Below are 21,185 nucleotides of genomic sequence, written 5' to 3' on the forward strand. Positions count from 1 at the left end.
AAAGCATTTTCTGTGAGCTGCACTGTCATTTGTTGTCCAGGCATTACACCAGGATGTGGAAAAAGACTCTTATCTCCTTCTGCTGAGAAGAATGATATTTCTAAAAGACAGGAGTTTCAGACTCACAAGGAGGTGGATGCTTTATAGAGTTCTTCAAACTATACTACTTCATGAGAACAACTTTCTTTCAACAGATGACCTGAATAACTTTACAGTTCAATCATTTGGAACTTCTGCCGTTTGGAAGACTGGCTACTATGATTTGCACTGAATCTTTATTAAATGTTTCAGAGATGCCTCTAATCTGGCATACTTTCTGCACAAGCATTCAGAGACTTAATGCATATTATGGTAACTACAAAACTGAAAACATAAAGGAAAAAAGGTTTATACTTCTGTGTATGTTTTGTAAATGTTGAGTTACAGAAAAGCACTCCAAAACTCAACTGTACTTCAGCATACCCAAACTGATGAAACATTGCCCATCTTCACTGTAGAATACACTAAATCACGATTTGTTTATAAACACATTAACTTTTGTTTAAAAGAAAAAAAAAAAGCGACATGATTTCTGCAGCAAAAATTCCTTCTATAGTATATAATTTGAACTTATATATTCATTTTGTCCAGAATGATTCTGACTGAAAAACAGCACTGTAGAACAGTTCAGTGGCTAGTTTCTTCTAGCTTTAAGTAGAAGCAGTTTCGTTGGTCTTTTTTTTTTTCTTCTTCTTCTTCCTCTCTACACATATGCTAGAAGTCTATTCTGGCAAAACTATTTGGGGTCTTTCAAACTAAGTTTGTATTATTGCAAATACTAGTTTTTCTTTTCAGCGTTATTTTTCTTTCCTTTGCATATATTGACATGTGTTTAAATGAAGACATTTAATCTTCGTAAATTACCTCTGCGGAGAATTTTCCCCATTCAATGAACCTACATTTTCTCCAATATATAGTTTTGTATTTTTCTTCTCTTTTGCACAACTGCCACTCAGAGTGTAACTTCTGGAGTTACATTTTGTATGGTTTTCCCTTCGCTTCTTTCTGAGCCAAGGAAATGTTGATTTTCCAACAGCTGAGCACTTTCGTTGCAGAACTGTTCTTTTCTATCTGGTGGACCCGTACTTTTGAATAGATGTTTCTTCTGGTGCATTCCCAGAGCAGCTGCCGTCTTGCAAATTTTGGGGCACTGAAAGCACGCGTATCCTTTTCCATTATGCTCACGTATGTGCCTTTGCTCATGGTTCCTTTTGGTGGAAAGATACAGGAAACTCTGTAAGCAGAACTGACAGTGGTAGCGTTTTTCTCCAGTATGAATTCTTTCATGTATTTTGAGTGTTTCATTTAAAGTGAATGCCTTATTACAGTACTGGCAGACAAAGTCTTTGACACCCAGGTGAATACGTTCATGTTTCTGTAAATTTCCAGGAACTGAAAAACATTTACCGCAGGTTTTGCAGGTGAAGGGCTTTTCCCCTGTGTGACACCTCATGTGCATTTTTAAGGTGGATGGACTTTGAAATTGTTTTTGGCATAATTCACAAATGTAAGGCTTTGGAGTAGATACATGCCAATGTACATGTTCTTGAGTTTCTGTAGTGGAGTTTTGATCTCCTTCACAGAGCTCACAATGAAGACTGGGCATTTCTGTGTTCTCTTCTTGACTAATTGCCTTGTCTTCAGGAGCACTCCTGAGTGCATACTCTCGACTGCACGGACTGTGACTTTCCATAATGGTGTTCCTGCTTCCATGCTTTTTCCTCCATTTGGTCTTCTTCATTTTTCTTAGCTGTTTAGATTTCTTTTTCGGTTTGTAATTGTAATATGGTCTCCAGGGTTTATCACTGGAATCCTGATCACTTACATCATCACACATTTCTGTCAGCTCCAGGCATTCTGAGCTATACAGCCTTGATGGGCTTTTCTCTTTTACCTCTGTTTCTGATTCCTCATTTAGATTGTCCTGTTTGGACTCATGTTTAGATTTTCTTCCCCTTTTACAAAACAGCTTAGATCCTAATATATGCCTTTTTACAATAGCCTCATTACCGATTTTTACTGTTATCTGACAAAGAGGAGCAACGTTACTGTCAGTAGATGTTCCAGGTAAGGCAGGCTTTGCAATATAAGTCTCAGTTTTACTCGACTCTTCAGCAGTATTAGTGGTTTTGCTAGATGAACCTCCGGTTCCTTGGACGTGCTGCGTATCCTCAGCTGCTTCTGCTCTGTTGCACAGCAGTGCTTTCTTTTTCTCCTTAATAGGTTTTGATTTTGTAATACATTTTCCATAATTATCCGACCCATTCTTACAATCATCACTTACAGGCTGACTAGGTACAGCATTAGAAGAATCTGTTTTACTGTTTTCTACAGAAGTGATTGTTTTACTGTGCATTATTACTGATGAAACTCTGCTACTGTGCATTATAACAGAGGGTGCAGAACTGCTGTAACTGATTACAGAGGTTGAATTTTCGTTCACATTAGTTAAAGACACAACTGAGGAATCATACTCATGAGAACCAGAGTCTTTTGTAGCAGTGGGAACTCTTTTGTCAGCTGTGAAGAAGTCTCTTTGCAGATCAGAATTTAAGATACCTACTCCCCAAGAGGAAGAGTTCTGAGGATTTGTGGAAGATGCCGTATCATTACATGAAGAAGTGTCCAAGACAAGAGTTCTGTTGTTTGATAATATATTACTTTGAAAATTCAGCGGTGGTAGCTCAGAACTAAGAGAGCTCTGAAGGAAGCAGTTACTAGAAGCAGTTTCATTAACTTGGCTACTCGTTTGAACGTTTTCATACGTAGAATTTCGGTAGGACTTATAAGGTAGTCGCCTGCACTTCATGGGCAGAAGTCGGTAAAGTTTGTATGGGTACACACTTGGTTTTAAGCCTCCATTGGCTGTCTTCTTACTTACTGAGAGACGATGGTCAATTGCATGGAAAGACTTCTGATGATTTTTTAGTATGTAATAAGTCATGAAAGTCTCCAGGCAGAAAATGCACTGATACCGCCTTTCTCCAGTGTGCCAGATCTCATGTCTTGTGCGATACTCAGCTAATGCAAATACTTTGTTGCAGTAGTGGCACGGGTATGTTCTTCTCCACGAATGCACGTTTGCATGTCTTCGAAGGCTCGACAACGTTACATAACTACGTTTGCAAACTATGCAAGTATATAATATCTGCCCATCAACAACTTTAACCAAGTGATCCGTTTCTGGTAAAGCACAGTTTGCATTAGAGTAATCAGTTATGCTGTTTTCAGACAATAGAGGCTCTGTGTTTGCATATGAACTCTCATTCCTTCCATCCGTAGCAGTATAATTATCTGAAAAATTTTGTTCATTCCCACTGTGAACAGATAAGCTACTTGATCTCATGCAGACTTGTTCATGACTTTCCAGTATATTTAGATTTGCAAATTGTTTGCTGCAGTATTTGCATATGAAAGTTTCCTGATGCTCTGAATGGAGTTGAAGATGAGTACTGAGTAACGCCCTGTCACTGAACGATTTTGCACAGCAGTTACAGCTGTAAGCAGGTGGAACAACAGTTGTCACAGACCCAGAGATATTAGCAGATGCGTTTTCTTCTTCTCTGGACAAATGGAGATCTCCTGCTTTATTCTGAGGTTTTGGAATGGAAATAATCCTCTGATCATTAACAGTTTCAGGCTGGGCTTCTGCATTGGCTACCGTAGAAGCTGGTGCTTTTGCTACAGCCAAACTGGTACCCTGGGGCTTGAAGGCTGCTTTTGGAGTAGTACTACATGCTTGTTTTACTGGCTGAATGAGTGGCGTAGCTCGGACATTTTCATAGTGGTCTTCAGCTGCACTGTACGAAGAGCTGCTTTCCTGTTCAAAGTGAGGCGTTCCTTGAAAAGTATCCCCCCCTGAAGAAACAGCGTAGGAGTGCTCTGCCAGCGTACTGGCTGGCTCTGCATCTTTGCAAGTGTTGCTTCTGTCAAGGCTGACGTTGGGGGTTTGTATTGTCTCAGATACCTTTTTAAAGTTTGCCCTCAAATCAAGTGGAGAAAACAAACTATTTTCAGTTTCAAAAATTGAGAATGCATTTGTAATTCGTGGTCCATTTGTCACAGCGGAGTCTTCGTGTCTCTTTTCATGTTTTTCCTCTTTGACAGTCCCTTTCTCACTTACACAGTATGCATAAGGGCAGGGGGAGCTTGAAAAGTTAACATCTGTAAGATCTTCAAGAAACGATATTCCCAGTTTTTTCCCTGCAGCTGCAAGGTCTGTTACAGTCTCCTGTCTCTTAACAACCACTGTGGAACTGTAGATGTAGTTCAGTATTTCTGTAAAGACTTCAGCTTTGAGATCATCTAATTCCAGTACATGACCTGAAATACAGATAGTACGACTCCAAAATATGTTTTTAAAGTAAAGACTTGAAGCTGCTAGCACATTACTGTGGGCTTTAAATTTGGTGTCTTCCACAATTATGGTGACATCACATAAAATACCCCTAATGCGCTGTTCATTTAAAATGGAAAGTACAGTGTCACTATGGAAGTCGTCCTTGAGATCCTTTGAATGGGACATGACTGTCATCTACAAGGAAAAAGAAAAAGGATTTGTTTAAATTACATATCAAATTTATAGTTCTGTATTTCTCTTACAGTTGTTTTTTTTTTTTTCTTTTAAACATACCAACTTTTGTCATAGCATTTCATGTTGAAGTTACTTAGATTCACAAATGCCAGCGATATCGAAGGTAAACTGGCTTCTCAGAACATCAGGATGATTATTTACATAGGGTGATCTCCAGGTAGAAATCATTTTCTCCCAGCTGACTGACTCTACAATCTTAGATGCATCATCACATCCACCAGCTGCGCATTCCCCATTTTATTCCAGCTGTGCTACTGCTTCAACAGATACCTATGCACAGATCAAGGATGCAGGGACACCTGTAGCTCCTCAGCAAGAGGCAGGTGATCTTCCCTGCACTGCATGGCCTAGCTCCCACCCAGTGCCTTTCACTGGCAACCACAGCTGCCAGCTTTCTGCCACCTTTCATTTGTGCCAGTGGCTCTATTTGCCCAGATTCACTCTAAATGACTCACTGAACCCTTGAGGAAACTCCCCCAGCACGTGGTTGAGCTATTTGGCAGTGGTTATGGGGAAGGTTGACTTGCCGTGATCCTGTGGATACAACTGCTTTGTTTTCTGAGGCTGTTAGTCATAGAATGACTTTAAAACACAACTGCATTTGATCATCTTATTAAGACGGTATTTAAAACAGGGATTTGAGATCCTATGAAATAAAGTTCCAGTTGCAGGGTAAGTTTTCATAAACAACTAACAATGACTGAGAATACTCTGGCTCTCTCACTCAAGATATTCAGAAGTAATCCTTTGTTGAAAACAAGGTTCATGTGAGGGTGATATATTCTCGCTCTAGCTGGTCTAGTTGCATTTTGGATAGTTCATCAGAAATCCATCATGTATTTCACTGCAAATCAAATCGTGTAAAAAAACAAAAACCATGTACAACACAATGTAGTTCTACAAGATACAATTTTGTACATCTAAGATGGAGCTCTGAAGTAACATTTGTACCTTACAACATAGCCGGTGTTTCCAGCAGGGAGGTACTGCCCATGTGAACAGCCAAAACTCCTACGACAGTTCAACAGTTGAGAATTTTCAATGCACAGACTTCAGAAAAATCAAATTACAAATTCTCAAAAACACCACTTATATATATGCCACAGAGAGCAAGAAATCACTCCATCGCTGTAACTGAGAGAGAAAGGTAGACTGGTATTATTTTGATTATCTGGCCACTCACTCTAATTATCTGGCCACTCACCCTAGCTGTAAATGCAAATGCACTGTTTTGTTCCTTTTAATTACTAAATCATGGTTTATCATGTTTGTTCTTTACACTTATTTGACCTAGGAAATATTTATTCAGCTGGCGTGATAACATAAAGCTCGTGGGAACCGAGTATAGCTATTTCCTTTCTGAAACCCCCTAAGTAATTGTAGATAGTTTCTAGCATATGAAGTCTATGACAGAAAGAATACTACAATAATACTTCTTTTCAAGCCAGCAGCCACTATTGCATAATTGATTCTTTTTTCTCATTGACAACGTTAGAGATTACATCTAACTTGCTCATGTGATACAGCACTAGAAACCAACTGTCAGACATCAAAAACATTTCACAACAGGAGCTACTGATAGAGTTATTTCCTGAGCATACGAAATAAACGATGCAGCTCTACCTCCTGGTGAATTATCCTGTAGGATCTTGCCGCTTACGTATAGGAAGCAGCTGGTTTTAGCTCAAAGACACATCATCTCATACAGTTTGCTAAATATATCAGACTTTTTTTTTTTTTTTTTTTTTTACTACAAGGCATGTTTCTGCATGGCCTACTAAAAACACTAGGGTAACACATTGTACAAGTTTTACTATACAACTAGATATTCCAAAATGTATCCTCCTAAAAAGAGAAGTATTTTCATTTTCTACTTGCATGTTCACAGATTGACAGCTTTTGTTGTCTCTGAATCATGGATATAAAGGCATGCTCAGTGAAACACCAGATTCCTTTTGTAAAGATAGCAGAAACCATCACTTGCTTTGTGGACAGGTAATTTTTTTTTGCTGTGAGCTAAACTATCTGGTACCTATGTCACTGTAAAGTTATACAGGAAACTCTGGAGCAATTACAGTTTTAGAGCCTGTGGGTTTTGGTTCTATCTCCAAATAAGCAATTCCCAAACAGTCCATTTATTCATGCATGTAATGATTCTCTACTTCCTTTTACCTGTCTTGCTTCTTCCATTTGTCAAAAATGCTGTAAAATCAGAATGCCCTACCCAGCACACACACAAATGGAATATTTTAGGAATACTTTACATTCCATTTGAAGTTACTATGGCGGAAACAGGGAAAGCATTTCAATTTCTGAGGAAGTGCTACTGTGATCAAGAAATACAGAATTCATTGGGAAAGACTGATCTCTGTGTCTCTTGGTCACTGGGTTTACTGAAAGATATCATTACCTTTTCTGACATCAAGAGAATACTGTCACAGGACAGTTGTATGAAGAGACTAAAAGTTAACAGACAGTTCAGAGATGGATGCACCCAAATAAAAATGTGGCTAGCTATGCCTCATAGATGATACAGCAAACTGCAAGGACTACATCAGCCAGCTCCTTACGGGCACTGCAGAGAGAAGAAGCTACTGATGATTTTTGTATCAATATTATTTTGAAGCGAACAAAGAGATCACAAGAAATCTTTCAGGCCTATAAACACCAACTATAACAATTAGAAAATTTTTACTACCAAAGTGGCAATCCAGGAATATTTTTTTCTATTCTTGCTAAACTTTTGAAATCTATTGTCAGGAAAGTGCACTCTGTGACACATGGAGACAGACTCTGTTACTCCCCTTCAGACCCCAAACTTGACAGACCAGCTGGCCGCATTAACAGAACAACAGAGCCAGTTGCCTGTACCTAGGGAAAATAAAAAACAGAAAGCTGCCCTACATTCAATTATATCATCAGTTTTTGAATTTATCTGGTTTTTAATCCCAAACATGGGATTCTGAAGATGTTACTGCCTTCTGGTATTCATCCTATGGAAACACACCATACTAGTGTTACATTCAGCTCCATTCTATGCTACTAACATACTTTGAGGGCAACCTTGGTTTTGTTTCCAGCCTGTTCTCCCAAGCAGTGATGACCATTCATCAGCATCCAACTGTCTTACAGGGACAGTTTTGCTCTACAGCGGAAACAGGGTTAGGCATCAAGACCAAGCAAACAGAACAAAAAGCAAACAAAAACAAGTGGCCCTGCAGCTCTATGATCCTGATCTCCGCTTATACAGCGATATTAATTCAGTACTTGATGTCGAACCATTGCTTTCACGGCTGTTTTTGTTTCCCTGGTCCCTCTGGGCAGACAGCACACAGCCACCCACTCCGGGCTCCCCTCGCTCTCCCAACAGCCTCAAGCATGCACTGAAATCTTAATGATTATCTTAATTATCCTTAATAGCTTGCAATGGTTTGCAGCTTAGTGCTACATCTGAATGGTGACCCATGATTTCTATAAGCACGTCGATAACGCTCCTATTTCAGTCTCCTGATTCTTGCACCCTGGCCTACCCTGTCATACTTCCTCCTTCTATACGTTGCAGCCTCGCAAGTGCTCCAGACTGCAGATGAGTTTTTCAGCCTGCCTCTTCCCTCAGCCTCGTTATTCGGACAGCAGGAGGGGAGCACCTTCGGGTACAGCACCGTGAGCGCGGGCAGGTTTCCACAGCCACCGGAACCGCTCCGAAGGCCTTCTAACTCTTCGTCGTTATTACATCCCTAACGCATTCCCTCAACTCCCAGTCCAGACGTGTTGTGACAGCTTCTCCTCGGAGCGAAAACAGCCTTAAAGCTTCACGAGCGCCCAGAGAAGCCTTGCGCTTCTCCTGCAGTTATGGCCGTCGCCGTAAGAGCCGAGGGGAACCCCGTCCCCGCGGCAGGACGGCCGCCCGCACCCGGCCCGGAACGAGCAGCCGGCGCCGCTCTGCCCGCGGGGTTCCGCGCTGCCCACACGGTGGAGCTGGCCGCGCGCAGGAGAAGCCCCGGGCCCTCTTCTGGTTAAAGCGGCCGCAAGCAAAAGGCTGCGGCGGCTGCAGCTCAGGGCTCGGCCCGCCGGTCCCTACCAGGTACACGCGATACCAGCTCGCGACGGGGCAGCTTCACGTCAGTACACTTGTCTGTCTTGAAACAGCCTCCTGAAACATCAAACGCTCGGCAGCCCGTCAGCTGCAGACAGCTCGAAGACGCTTCCTGTTTACGGGCAGTAGCCGCACTCGGACTAGATCGCATCTCGAGCTAAAGCAGCGACGCGCGTTAACTCAGAGCATGGTTTCTCATAGCACCGACAGAAACGATTAAGCGCTAACGTCACGGCGGAATGCAGAACAACTCACTGTTTTGAGCTACATGGCGATTAGAACCACGCCTGCGGGGTCTTCCAGGGCGGGGGGCGGGCGGCGGCGGCGCGGAGCGGTGGCGGCGCGTCCCGCCGCTGCGGACTGACAGGTGCCGGCTCTAGCGGCGCGCGGCCTGCAGCGCGGGACCCGCCGGCGCGAGGCGGGAGGGCGCCGCCGCCATTTTGCTGCGCTAATCCCGGTAATCGGATTTGCCCGCGGCTTGTGAAATACGGGATGGCTTCGGCGCGGCGGCTGCCCTGCGCTGCTGGCTGCCGCGTTGCGTCTCGTGTTTGTTCTGCTGCAAATGCTCCGCGTTTCGTTAACGCTTCTATCTGTGACATTTAACGTGTCAGGCTATTTATGTACAACTACTGTGAATTGAGGACGATTCCCTAATGTCCGGCCCTTTGCTCCGTTGCCATCAGTGCGGTTTTGTCCATATCGTTTCCTGTTCCTTTATACCTCACGAAGGATTGCTTTACTCTCCTTCAAAGCCTTTCTCGCGTGAAGAAAGGTGTGAGGAGAGAAGCGGCTCAGCGCTGAACTTCTGCAACTGCAAGAAGGAAGAATGGAGATACTTCCTTGAAATGATCATGCCTGCAATAAGTTCTCTTTGGATCCTTAAGTGAATTTGCAATTGCCTTCTCTTCCTTACCTGACAACAGAAATAAACAGGGTTTCGTGAAGACACTTCTTTCAAGCAGCTGTCTGATCCTCTGTGCGTATTGCTTAGTTATTTATCACCTCAGTACTGTCAGTGCATCAGAAGCACTAACAACGTTTGCCTAAATAAAGAGGGAATTAGTTGGACTTGATGTAGCCAGACACTCCCATAGATTCGGTACAGCCTTCCCACAGGTGTTCTGTCTCTGCCCCTTCCCCACGTCCTTGGAATCACAAAGCTGAGGGAAAAGCTGGGCCTTGAGTCAGGAGCAGAACACCTGGAACGTGATGGAGCAGACTGTCATACTCACATCCAGGTTACTTTTAATGGGATCTTGGACTTCATGTATCGCTTATGCAATGTTCCTCAGTATTGTTTTAGGCATGTACATAAATGTCAGTGTGTACTAATGAGGATGTATGAAAGAAGTGCCACAGAAGTATTTGTGACTAATATTTAGTCAGTACAAGTACAATAATGTGGATTAAATTAAACCTGTTATAAACCCATAAAAGAAATAAAGAACCGTGCATTACTGAGCAGTGATAAACACAACTATCTCTTTAGATTATGTGAAATAAATTTAAGGAAGATTAGGTTTTCAATTCCCACTACATCTTAATTAATTTTGCTTTTTTTCTATTGTTCTGAAAATCAAAGACGTAAGTAACTCATACAGCAGATACCCCCAATTTAAAGACATTAACTTATTTGTACTTGGCTGTTCAATGTCCTGGCATTTTAATATCTATGGATAATGTAACAGTTGAAGAAAATTGGGTTTTTAATTGTTATCTTTGTGTGTTTTCTTAGGGCAACTCTAGCTAATCCACTGTAAAAAGAATCACTTTTTCTCTGACCAGTACTGTAATTCAAGGTGCTAATTTCCTTATGTAGATTTGAGCTACTTGAATTTGCAATCCCGTCAGCTCCTTACAGATGTGCTCTTTCAGAGTAAGAAATTCTTTACAAGGCCAACTTGGCAACACCCCGGATTTTACCTTCTCATTATAATGCTTCATTATAAAACCACTTGTACACAAAGAAAATGGATTACTTGTTACATAGTATTACTGCAAGGGGTAAAGAAAATTGTAAGCAAACTTCTTTAAAATGAATTAAACAGTCCCAAGGTTTCTGAAGTGGTTATCTATGTATGCTTTGCTCGAGTCTGACAATCTCACTTCTGCAAATCATGGCACATGGTATTTTTTCCTTAGGAGTAAGGAAAAAGCTTAGGCTGCCTAGTGAAAAGAGGAAGTGTTCCAATATTCTTCTCCGGTCAGTATTGCTCAGCTTTCCTTATTAACGGTAGCAACAGCAACATGTGTAGCATTACCAGATCTAGTAAATTACTCTTAAGTGACAAGTCCTTTTCAATGCCTTGAGCAGACCAGACTATCCAGGAGAAAGATCTTTGGATGGACTGCCTTCTCCTCTGCTCACAGCTGAGGTCAGAGCAACCAGCCATGCTGCTGAGATCAAAAACAAAGCTCTTCACGCCTCGGGCAGACCAGCCCAAAGTGGTTCCACTCCCCTTTCTGTCAGATAAGAAAGGAAAGGCATTGCTTTGCATAATGTTCATTCTCTCCTAGACCAGTGAGTGAAGGGAGAAGCAGGGGAAGGAGCACAGTTACTGAGACCAGTGGCAGCTGCCAGCTTCTCCAAATCTGGCTGGAACAGGAAAGCCGGGCAGAAATCATTTGATTCTTGAGATAGTGAGCTGTGCATGTTTCAGATATATCTCTAAGGTATACTGGCTTTTGACAATTCATCTTAGGCATGGCTTATTCTATGTCTCATTAACTCTAAACAAACACATACAAGCAATTTTTGAACATATAAATTTAAGATTGTCACTCCACCAGAATAAATAAGAAAATGAAGCAACTGGAATACCAAATACATCCAAATTATTCTTTAGCAAAAAATAGAAAAGCTTATATCATATGGCTACTAACAATCAGCTGACCTTACATCTTGCTGTCTCTGAACATTCTCAACATTATTTCCATTTAAGTCTTCATTTTTTTTCTCTGCTGCTGACAAGCCACTTTCTGCCCTCCCACACTCCTGGGACACAGCAGAGTCCCCAGCTAGCACAGATCGACTGCAGTCCTGAGACTATTGTTTACAGATAGCATTTTCTATTTTTCTGTGTTTACTGTTGTCAACAAAATTATCAAATTAAACCTGTAATTTCATTTTGGACAATTATTATGTTGTATTCTGTTGCTCATTCGGTTATCTGAAGGATGAAAGTAGTCCAACTATTATTTCATTTTTCCAGTTTTCAGAGGAAACATCCTTTAAGTATCTAAATCTAAGTATCTAAATTGACAAGAGCAGCAGGCCAATTGTATGCTCAGGAGCCACTATTATTCTCAGTCAGGTGTGCTGGGGACCAGGCAGATACAGCACTTTTTGCTATTTCCTACAGCTGACATAGCAAATCTTGCTAGACTGAAAGCAAAATCCTTTTCCCTGCTAATTGCTGATTTAGTGGCCTGCTGGATGGCTGGACAGCCAATTTTAAAAGTTAGAACTGGTCTTCAAGCTGTTAAACGGCCACCGCTTGCCACCAATATTCCTTAAAAATGTTTTATTTATGTATTTATTTTACTTTTATACTGCTAAAATTTAGCATAGCAAAAGCAATGCATAAGTGATAGCTATTACTCTGAATCACCACTTAAATGTGGCAATTAATTTTGGCAGTTTCTATGGCACATACAATAACTTTGTCTGTGTGCTCTTAAATGTTCCTAGACTCCATTCTGTACTAACCCAAGCCCTCCTCCTCTTCTTCTGTTCTGCTGTATGTTTCCAACCTAAAAGCTGTTGCGGGGCCTCTGTGCAGGCAGCGGAGAACTGTAGCAGTAAGCGGGCAGCAGCTGGCAGCAGGAAGAAAACCTTGATGTCTGTAGGTCTGGTCTGTGTTGCATGCTCAGCCTCTCACATCAGTTACCCCAAGTAAAACTCATTGCCTGACAGTAAGCTTAGATCAGATGGGGCACAATAAGAAAAACAACAAAAAAACAACCACAAAAACCTGTCAACTTGCATCTCCCGAGCAGTCTCATGACTCCTGAACATTGCTATGTTAAGTGTGAAACCACCTTTCTTATTTCATACTCAAAAAAAAAAAAAAAAAAAGTCAAAGGGAAATCTTTTAATGGATTTGAAGAGGGCTTTAATTAAACTACTGGTCATACAAACAACTTCTCCGTTGACCAGAGTGACTGAATTTAAGCTCAGAACTTGCAGACTCCCATTTTTACTATCTATGCTTGGCATTTTAGACTGACTTCTGCAAGATGCATCATGTTGTAGCATAGTTAACCCAAAGGACTGTACACGCTTTTCATTTTAAATACAAATTAATACCTTGAGAATAAAGGCCAAAAATAATGTGTATAAACTTGCTGAAGAGAGTAAACTGATCTTAAGTACATGAATCTTAAAAATGTAAATATATAAAGCAACATAAAACAAAATAGCACATTGTAAACAATTGCACAGAAAGTACTGCCTAAATGCTACATCTTAGTCTTATCCTGGAAGTCCATGAACAACTGGCATTCTGTCTGATAGAGATTTTTCCCTTTTTCCTCCTCCTTTCTGTCACTGACTGTTGGAAGACAACACTTGGTGATACCTTTTGCGTGGCTATGTTAGAATGAGAGCCGCAAGCAACACCAGGCTCTCTATTTTTTTTTTGAGCGGCTTTAGTTTGTCACGGTGTTGAACAGAATGACCACACTTGCATCTGTGTGCTGGTGCAGGATTCAAATTTACAACGGCTGCACGTTTATGAAAGATAACGGAAATCTTAATTTCCATATTTTGTTGCCATGAAGAAGGTCTGTAAGCATTCACAGTCTTGGAGAAAGGTTTCAACTTGCAGACCAAGCTCAGTGCGTCAACTGCAAGTGCAATTTAATCTCAAAATCACAAAGAAATTTCCACAGAAAACACAAGGTCTGGGGGTTAAAACCTTTGAGTATTAGGAATACACATTGGGCCATGCACGGAAATCTTTTTATATGGTGATTTTGAAAATGCATGCATTATTATTAGCGCATGATATGTAAATGCACTGGGCTGCTTAGTAAGCATTCAGTGGCACACATCTGCAGCTTTGCTAACGTACCTTTCATTCGTATGTGGTTGCCAAGGAAACAGGTTACGGCCCAGTATTGTACCTAAAATATACTGAGCAAGTAGTCTGTAGCAGTTTACTTAAATTAGGTCCAACTTGGATTTTGAAGCGTATTGCTTCTTTAAGTCCAGGTCACTTACGTTTATCTAATTTAAATGGTTGGTTGATTCATTTAAACTACCACTGCCATCTTATAGTCTCTAAAAGTCTGTTACCATTTTCTATGTCTTACAACACTGTCTATTAAAAGTAATCTACAGAAGACATTTTGATACGTTACAGGAATTCCAGAGATTTTTGCTGTTGTTGGTTTTTAAATTTGGTTCCTTATTCTGCATGTTGCCTGGTAGCCTTAATTATTATGTCTATTTTGAAATATCACAGGGTGGTCTTTGAGGTCCCTTCCAACCAAGCCAACCTATTATCCAACAAACTGTTTCCCAGTGAAGTTTGAGTGAAAAGTGCCACGGAAATCAACAAAAATTGCCGTAACGTAAATGATACTCTGTGATTGTATGCAAAAGACTACATTCAAAATTAATGAATTAATCAGTTTCCCTGATTATTTCACTTACTGCATACATACCTCAAATCTAAAGCGTAACTACCAGACTTAATTTAACCAAGGTGATGATTATTGTACATTCACAGTAAAAAGAAAGTAAACTTCCAGTATTTCCAGTAGATCTCATGTAAAATGTAAAACTCTTGTTTTGAAATATTTTTATCACAGTACTGCACTTGAATTTGTAAAGAGCTGTTCACAACTCACTATTAGTAGCTTTTTTGCTACCCCTGATTACAGTCATGTATTAAGGTAGAGATTAGCAGTTCTTAGTTGAATTATACACAACAACTGTATTAGAAATTGGTATCAGTGTAATGAGAGTTCCTCTACCTTTTCCATATGGCACAGATCGATAATGAACAGTAGTGACTGGGATCCATTGCCAGATTTAACGTTATGGCAAGCTCAGGAGGTTTGCTTGCCTGCCAGTACATTTGGAGGCTTTAAGAATCTGTAACAGCCTGTTTCAAACATTTATTCTGTTTGATTTAATTCTCCAACCTTTATAGCAACAGAAGCCCAGCAGGAGCAGAACAAATACAACAAAACTGCTACATGAGTGATGTACCATAGTGTGCCATAGTGAGAGCAGTCTTGTAAGTGATTCTTGGAAAGGTAGCTCTATAACCAAAGTCATGTAATTACGTGGTTTCAGAGGGTTACATATTTCAGTTGTATTTCTCTGTGTGTTTTAAAGAGATTTAGCTTGCCATGTTCACCCCATAAACTTACCCACCTAAAATCAGGCTGTTCCTCAGTAAAGTCTTTTAGAAGTGGTATCGACAGGTTTGTTCGGCAAGATCATCTCAGTAATTTTGTGAACTCTGTGGCTGTCAGTCAGCCTGCAAAGTGGAAAATCCAAATTTAATGACTAAATTAGTAGACAAGTACTGGTTTCCAGATACATTGTGTAATTCATCTACGTTTTTCTTTGCTGTGGGACTATAAACCTACGTCTGGGAGGACTGTAACGTACCAGCAATAAAGCAGTACTGTTAACCAAAGGATTATGAATGAGGCTTCTGCCTGCATTATTTCATTATGCTTTAACCTGCATAGTGTAAACTGGACACTGTATTTCAAAATATACCCTAAAAAGAAATCTAAGAATCATTTCAAGTTTAAAACCAATTATTTTATTGGGACCACTGAAAAAATTAGACTAAAGCCAAGCCTAGCTCTACTGCCCTTCCCCCATCTCAACTATTTACAAATTTTTCCCAACAGTTCTACCTGGTAACATATCAAATAATGAAGGCTTCACAACTTTCTAAGTCAGTCTATTCCCGAGTTTCACAAGGTAAAGTCAGTGGAAAAGCAGTGTTTCTAGGATTAGCTATCACAGCTTGCCAATTTAGAAAACAAATTATGGTGCGGGAAGAAAAAACTGTCATTACCAGTCAACTCCCTTGACTCCACCGAAATTGCCAAAACCAATTACGATTTATTCTTTATCTTGAAAGCCTCCATGCATTTTTTGCAGTCTTTCAGAAGGCCTTTTGTTTCTCCTCTTTCCCTTCTGCCACTTTTTTCTTTTTTTTTTTTCCTCTCTTGTCACAGCTATTATCACAAGACTTTTCTGGACACCTCTTGCTCTCTGGAATATGCTTTCTATAACTTCCTGCTTAAATGACTAATCGTTGTGAAACATCCAGATTTTATGTTACTGTACATCAAACACAAATAATGTTTTCATGTAGAAGTTTAAAATTATTTAGAACATGGCTGCGTTCCAAATATACTAAGCAAAATCAAATTGTTCCACACAGCAACTGAAAAACCTTTCAGATAAGGCACTATGACTGAGCTGACGGACATTTTTATTGCAGGAAGTAGACACAGATGCATCTTCATCTGCAAACATGTTATCCTGCTTTCGTAAATAACATACAGGAACTACAAGATCCATTACTTTGGCTTTAAAATGCAAAAATATGAGCTTTATACTTTAGCATTTACGTACTTTAGTACGTTTTTTAGTGTATCTTGATTTCAGTAAATATTTTAAAGCTCATGGATGCCTGTAACAAAGGCCAGAATGAAGGAGACTAACGTTAAGTCCCTATTATCTCAAACACCAATAAAGTCATCAGCACATCTATATACACAGATGACTGTTAAATGTTGTGCTGAATGGGAAACTTCAACACTGCACTGGAGGAATCCAGCGGTAAAGGGACTTCACCAAAGCTGAAGTATTTCCAAATTTGATAACAAATAGTATACATAATAAAGGCCCTTTTAAAACATAATGTAACAATTCCCCTGATAGAATACAACAGAGGCACTAGATGCCCCCAGAGGGTTGTTACCTGTTCTTTACTACCACAGCCCTGCATAATAGTCTGACAAATATTATCTCAACACATAGTTCCACACTGTGAGACCTGCATTTTCAAATCAAAATGAAGTTTAGAGCCAGAAGTAACCTTAATCAGAAAGGCTAGTAAAAAGCAAGCAAGATAACATCTAATTGAATGATTTTTCATTTCATCTTCTCTCAAGTTTTGTGTAGATTTTCCATTAGGCAGAAATGGACTTTGCATGGATAAAGCATAATTATTAAAAGGCTTCCGGGATAAAACGGTACAGAACCCCCATGCTCTCCCACAACAATAACATCTGAGAAGCTGTGCTAGAGGTGTGAAAAACCGCACCTGTTTCTATCTGCCCTGGTTGCCCCTTTAGCCAAAGCGAATAAAATGGATGGCATTTACACAACATTTTGTATTGTGGCTCTGGCTGCAATGTTCTGACACTGCATTAGATGGATTTAACTACCAAGCAAACCATGTAAAAGAGTCAAAATGAAAACAGCTTGCTAATTACTAGAATCCTCCTTAATAAATAATTCAGTTTCTTTAGCTAGAGATTACTGCTCATAGGCTGCCAGTGAGTTTTTCCAGAATCATGAAAACACTTGAGTCCAGTCATATTAATTACGAGAGGACTTGCACCCCCTAACGAAAGAGTAAATTTGCAAATAGATTTGGAACAAGCGTGGTGAAGCGTGCTCGTGTAACAGCTATGCGTTCTTTAAACGCTTGGACTGGATATATTTGAACACAAAGACAGAATAAAAACAGTTTAACTCAAAGCACCCTGTCTTCCCTAAAGATAAATATCAATGGCAATAAATAGATTGCTTCTGCATAGCATTAGCTCAGCAACTTCCTTTAAAAATAACCACACAAAATATAAACAAGGAAATGCAGTTTTGGGACCTACGTGTAATGGCGCACTCCGTGTCATGTTTCAGACTAAAAAAAAATCAATGGAAGCAAACTACTGGAGGTAAATAAATAAATAAATAAGAAATTAAAGCCAACTTTAATACATCACTGGGGAAATGCTGTTTATTACGTTTTCAGTTCCGTTTTTTTGGGTGGAACTGGAAAATATTGCACTGCATCAAACTTGTCTCATAATTATTAATCAAATGGGTTTTATTATCGTTATTAAGCACGGCCAAGATAGATGGCAACAATCATATTCCTGAACAGTTTTACTCTGCATCTTTATAATGTACTGAAGTGGTATATTTGGAAATAAATGAGGATTTGTTTGATAGTACTGAAACTGTCAAGGCTACTATTAATGTAACTGGCTGTGCTTCTAAATACCTCCTTTGTATTAATTTGCAGTGCTGGGTCCTCATCTGAAGCAAAATACTCTTAGTCATTTTAAAGTCAAGGACATGAAAGGAAAATGGCTACCCTGCTGCAAAAGTCTCGTTGCAGCAGTGAGAATTTCTCAAGTCACGTACAAAGGGGATTCACAAGGAGATGCACTACGTTATAAGTACAGTAGAGACACTTAGTAGCATCTGTTATTGTGGTACATGTAAGAATTGACTTCACTGATACTGTTAAAATATCGGCTAAAAATAGAATAAGGAATTATAATACTTAATTTTTGCAAAATCTGTGAGGTCTGCAAATCACCATAGAATACAAGTGAGCTTATTTTATAAAATCTTGCTTACAATCTTACACAAGTTCTTTTCCAGTATGGATAAACAGATCTTCAGTGCACCATCAGAATGTGTCCACTGTTTAAAGACAGATTTATTAGCATTCCCATGGCTGAATTCAGCAAAGGGGGAAGGAGGTTTAAACATACTTCTGATTTTCTACATTTCTCTGCTAATAAATGTTTCAGTGATACTTTTATATTTGTAATAATGAAACTATCACTTCATTTACACACAGTGCAAACTTTGACCTACATGCAAGACATTAAAAAAGGAAACTAGGGTACGTTTCTGGAAACAACCAGTGCAAAACAGGAATAAAATAGCTTTTTCTTGTGCACAGCTTCATAAACACGGCATCGTTTAATAAATGATGGCCGCGTGGAAACACAAAACAATATCAGATTCCCTCTTTGGACTGCAAACAAACCTAACTGTGACATTTCCATTTGCATTGTGGTATTGTTATTAAAGACTATAACTTCATTTTACATCTCCACTATCACATCTTTTAGAAGGATTTGGTTGCCAAGGAAACTGGTTCTGGCCCAGTATTAATCTGAAACAAACATATTACAAAAGTTGGTGTAAGTAGTACAATACTCAGAATTCTTTTTATCCTTAATGCTCAACATCAGGTTTTGCACCTAAGGTTGTTCAGCTTTTCTTTCGTAACCTTTTTTTCTGTGAAGTAAAACACACTGCAGTGAACTGATACACAGTGTGAGCTGACAGGGCCATCTATATCAATCTCTCTATATGAAGTCCTTCTACCTTAAAATAAAAAGGAATACTGAAGGTTCATGTTTGTAGCCAACACTGAAAAAATAAGCATGCAGCATATTAATCTTTATTTAATATTTCGCACAAAACGCAGAAAACCGCTCACAGCAATTGGAATGTTTTTCATTTTTCTTATCTCCCTCCATTTTTACTTTTGCATTTTGCTCAGTAATGGTTACAGTCAGCTCTACAATGTGATTGAATCAATAGGGTTTTCAAAAATTCTTTTGTTGCAGAAGCGTTGCCACGCCCTTAGTACATATGATTATTTTAACAGGCATGATTGCTCCACTTTCACAATAGAATTTTTCCAAAGCAGATAAAAACAATTGCCATGCCAGCATTTGAAACCAACAGTTTGACACAGTTGTTTTCATTAACAATTTTTTTTTTTTAATCTGAAAGCTACATTCCAAAGCCCATTTCATGTTCTTGCAACACTGACGAAGAAATCAGTAAAACATGCAAATGTGAACCTACCTGCGTGTATCACTCAGTGCAGTGCCAGCAGGGCAGTGCACCCAGCCATTTTTATGAAAAGCGATGGAGAGAAATTCTATTCTTGGTCTTCTTGATAAATTTTTTTAGAAGCTGTTGTCAAAAACCAGATGGGAAGCAGCTTGAATAGACCGTGATCAGGAGAACTGAGTTTATCAATAGGGAAAGCAGGAGTGGGGAAAAAAAAAAATGTCCTCATCCAAGGTTTTCCAAAACTGCAACGCAAGGTTGTTGTTTTTTTTTCTCCTCCTCAGAGTGTTCAGAGCTTGAAGCTGACCACTGCAAAGGCCACTTGTCACATTTACTGAAAATCAGCCTATTGATATCACAGCTGAAAATATAAACTCGACAACCAAAGCCCATTGCACAACGTGGACTGCGTAAGAGTTAAAAATAGATTCGACGTGCCTCCTACCTGCATAATAAATATGTAAGTTTCAAGTGCTTTAATTCGATATTCACATTAATTAACAATACAATATACATTATTTAAACTACAGTAAATGCAAGAAGAAAAAGGGTGACACCATCTGGAAGCACGGTTTGCTTTTTTTTTTCTTTCTTTTTTTTTTCCCCCTTTCCAAGGGCTAATAACGTAGTTTGAATGTGATGACAAGCTAACAGCTCACCACATTGCAAAAGAAAAAGAATTCTTAAGGTGATGCTCAAATATCTAAGCCTGTAATGAAGCACAAGCCAGTTTTCACTACTGCATGATATGGCACACAGACCATTTAACATACATTTGAGATACTAGGCACGGTATAATGAATTCAATACACAGCATGCACACAGCACAAGCAACGTTAATCCTGCCTGCCATTTTAGGCTCGCAGGAGTAAGATACATACTGCAGCACAGCTCTGGTAAGGGAGGAGGCAAGGGACAGCTCACCTTAAATGCAGTATCTGATTAATGTTGTAAGTGACATTGCGTATCAGCTACAGAGTCTTGGTTCAACTGGGTGGGAGGGAACAAAGAAAATTGTCATCAACTGGTGATGCAAGATGAGCTCCAGTCACTAACACTGTTAGCAAACTCCAAATTCTACAATGATACAGTAGTAGGCATTTCAAACTCTTATCAAAATCTGCCTGTGCAGTGGCTGAGTCCGCCTGCCGAAGAAAATCTTCTTGCTTATTGGAGAAAGGCTGGATTGACTACGGTGGCGTCCTGTCGATGCAGAAAGATGTCGTATCGCACATACTAAATCCTGGATGCTGTGCTTTCCTAATTTTTTAGTTTTAGAATTAAAAAATAAAAAGACTGTGATATAAAAATATCATAACTAAAGATGCAATGTTCACGAAAATAAAACATTCTTTTTCTTTCCTTTCTGCTTTTTCTCTTTTGCAGTCCATCAAAATCCTGAGCAGTATTGACAAACCACACAAGCACAGGGTCTGCCTGCAAGATCAGCTGTCTGTGTCTACGCTACACCCTGTTAACCACAAGCAGTGTGAGAGCTAAAAATATCTGCAATGCAGAAACGGTAGGTGCTGTGGTGTACAGTTCTGATCAATTATAAAAATATTTTTCTCCCCTCAGAT

General features: G+C 39.7%; 1 protein-coding gene across 10 annotated transcripts; it reads right to left on the minus strand.

Moving 5' to 3' along the window:
* Window positions 1–974: 974 nt before the first annotated feature.
* Window positions 975–20,879, minus strand: ZBTB38 (zinc finger and BTB domain containing 38). 10 transcript variants are annotated; one of them, XM_042878340.1, is made up of 3 exons: window positions 20,530–20,879; window positions 15,118–15,223; window positions 975–4,573 (listed from the first exon to the last, which is right to left on the minus strand). In XM_042878340.1, exon 3 carries the CDS (start codon window positions 4,571–4,573, stop codon window positions 992–994), a length of 3,582 nt encoding a protein of 1,193 aa, XP_042734274.1. In that variant the 5' UTR covers window positions 15,118–15,223; window positions 20,530–20,879; the 3' UTR covers window positions 975–991. The 10 variants fall into 10 exon arrangements, 9 of the variants coding, with proteins under 9 accessions (XP_042734274.1, XP_042734272.1, XP_042734277.1 ...); XM_042878338.1 differs by lacking the exon at window positions 20,530–20,879 and adding an exon at window positions 19,618–20,006; XM_042878343.1 differs by lacking the exons at window positions 15,118–15,223; window positions 20,530–20,879 and adding exons at window positions 5,585–5,767; window positions 8,715–8,954.
* Window positions 20,880–21,185: the final 306 nt, after the last annotated feature.

Source organism: Lagopus leucura, unplaced genomic scaffold, assembly GCF_019238085.1.
Source record: "Lagopus leucura isolate 7727_CA_CO unplaced genomic scaffold, USGS_WTPT01 Super-Scaffold_100021, whole genome shotgun sequence".
Classification (NCBI taxonomy): Eukaryota; Metazoa; Chordata; class Aves; order Galliformes; family Phasianidae; genus Lagopus; species Lagopus leucura.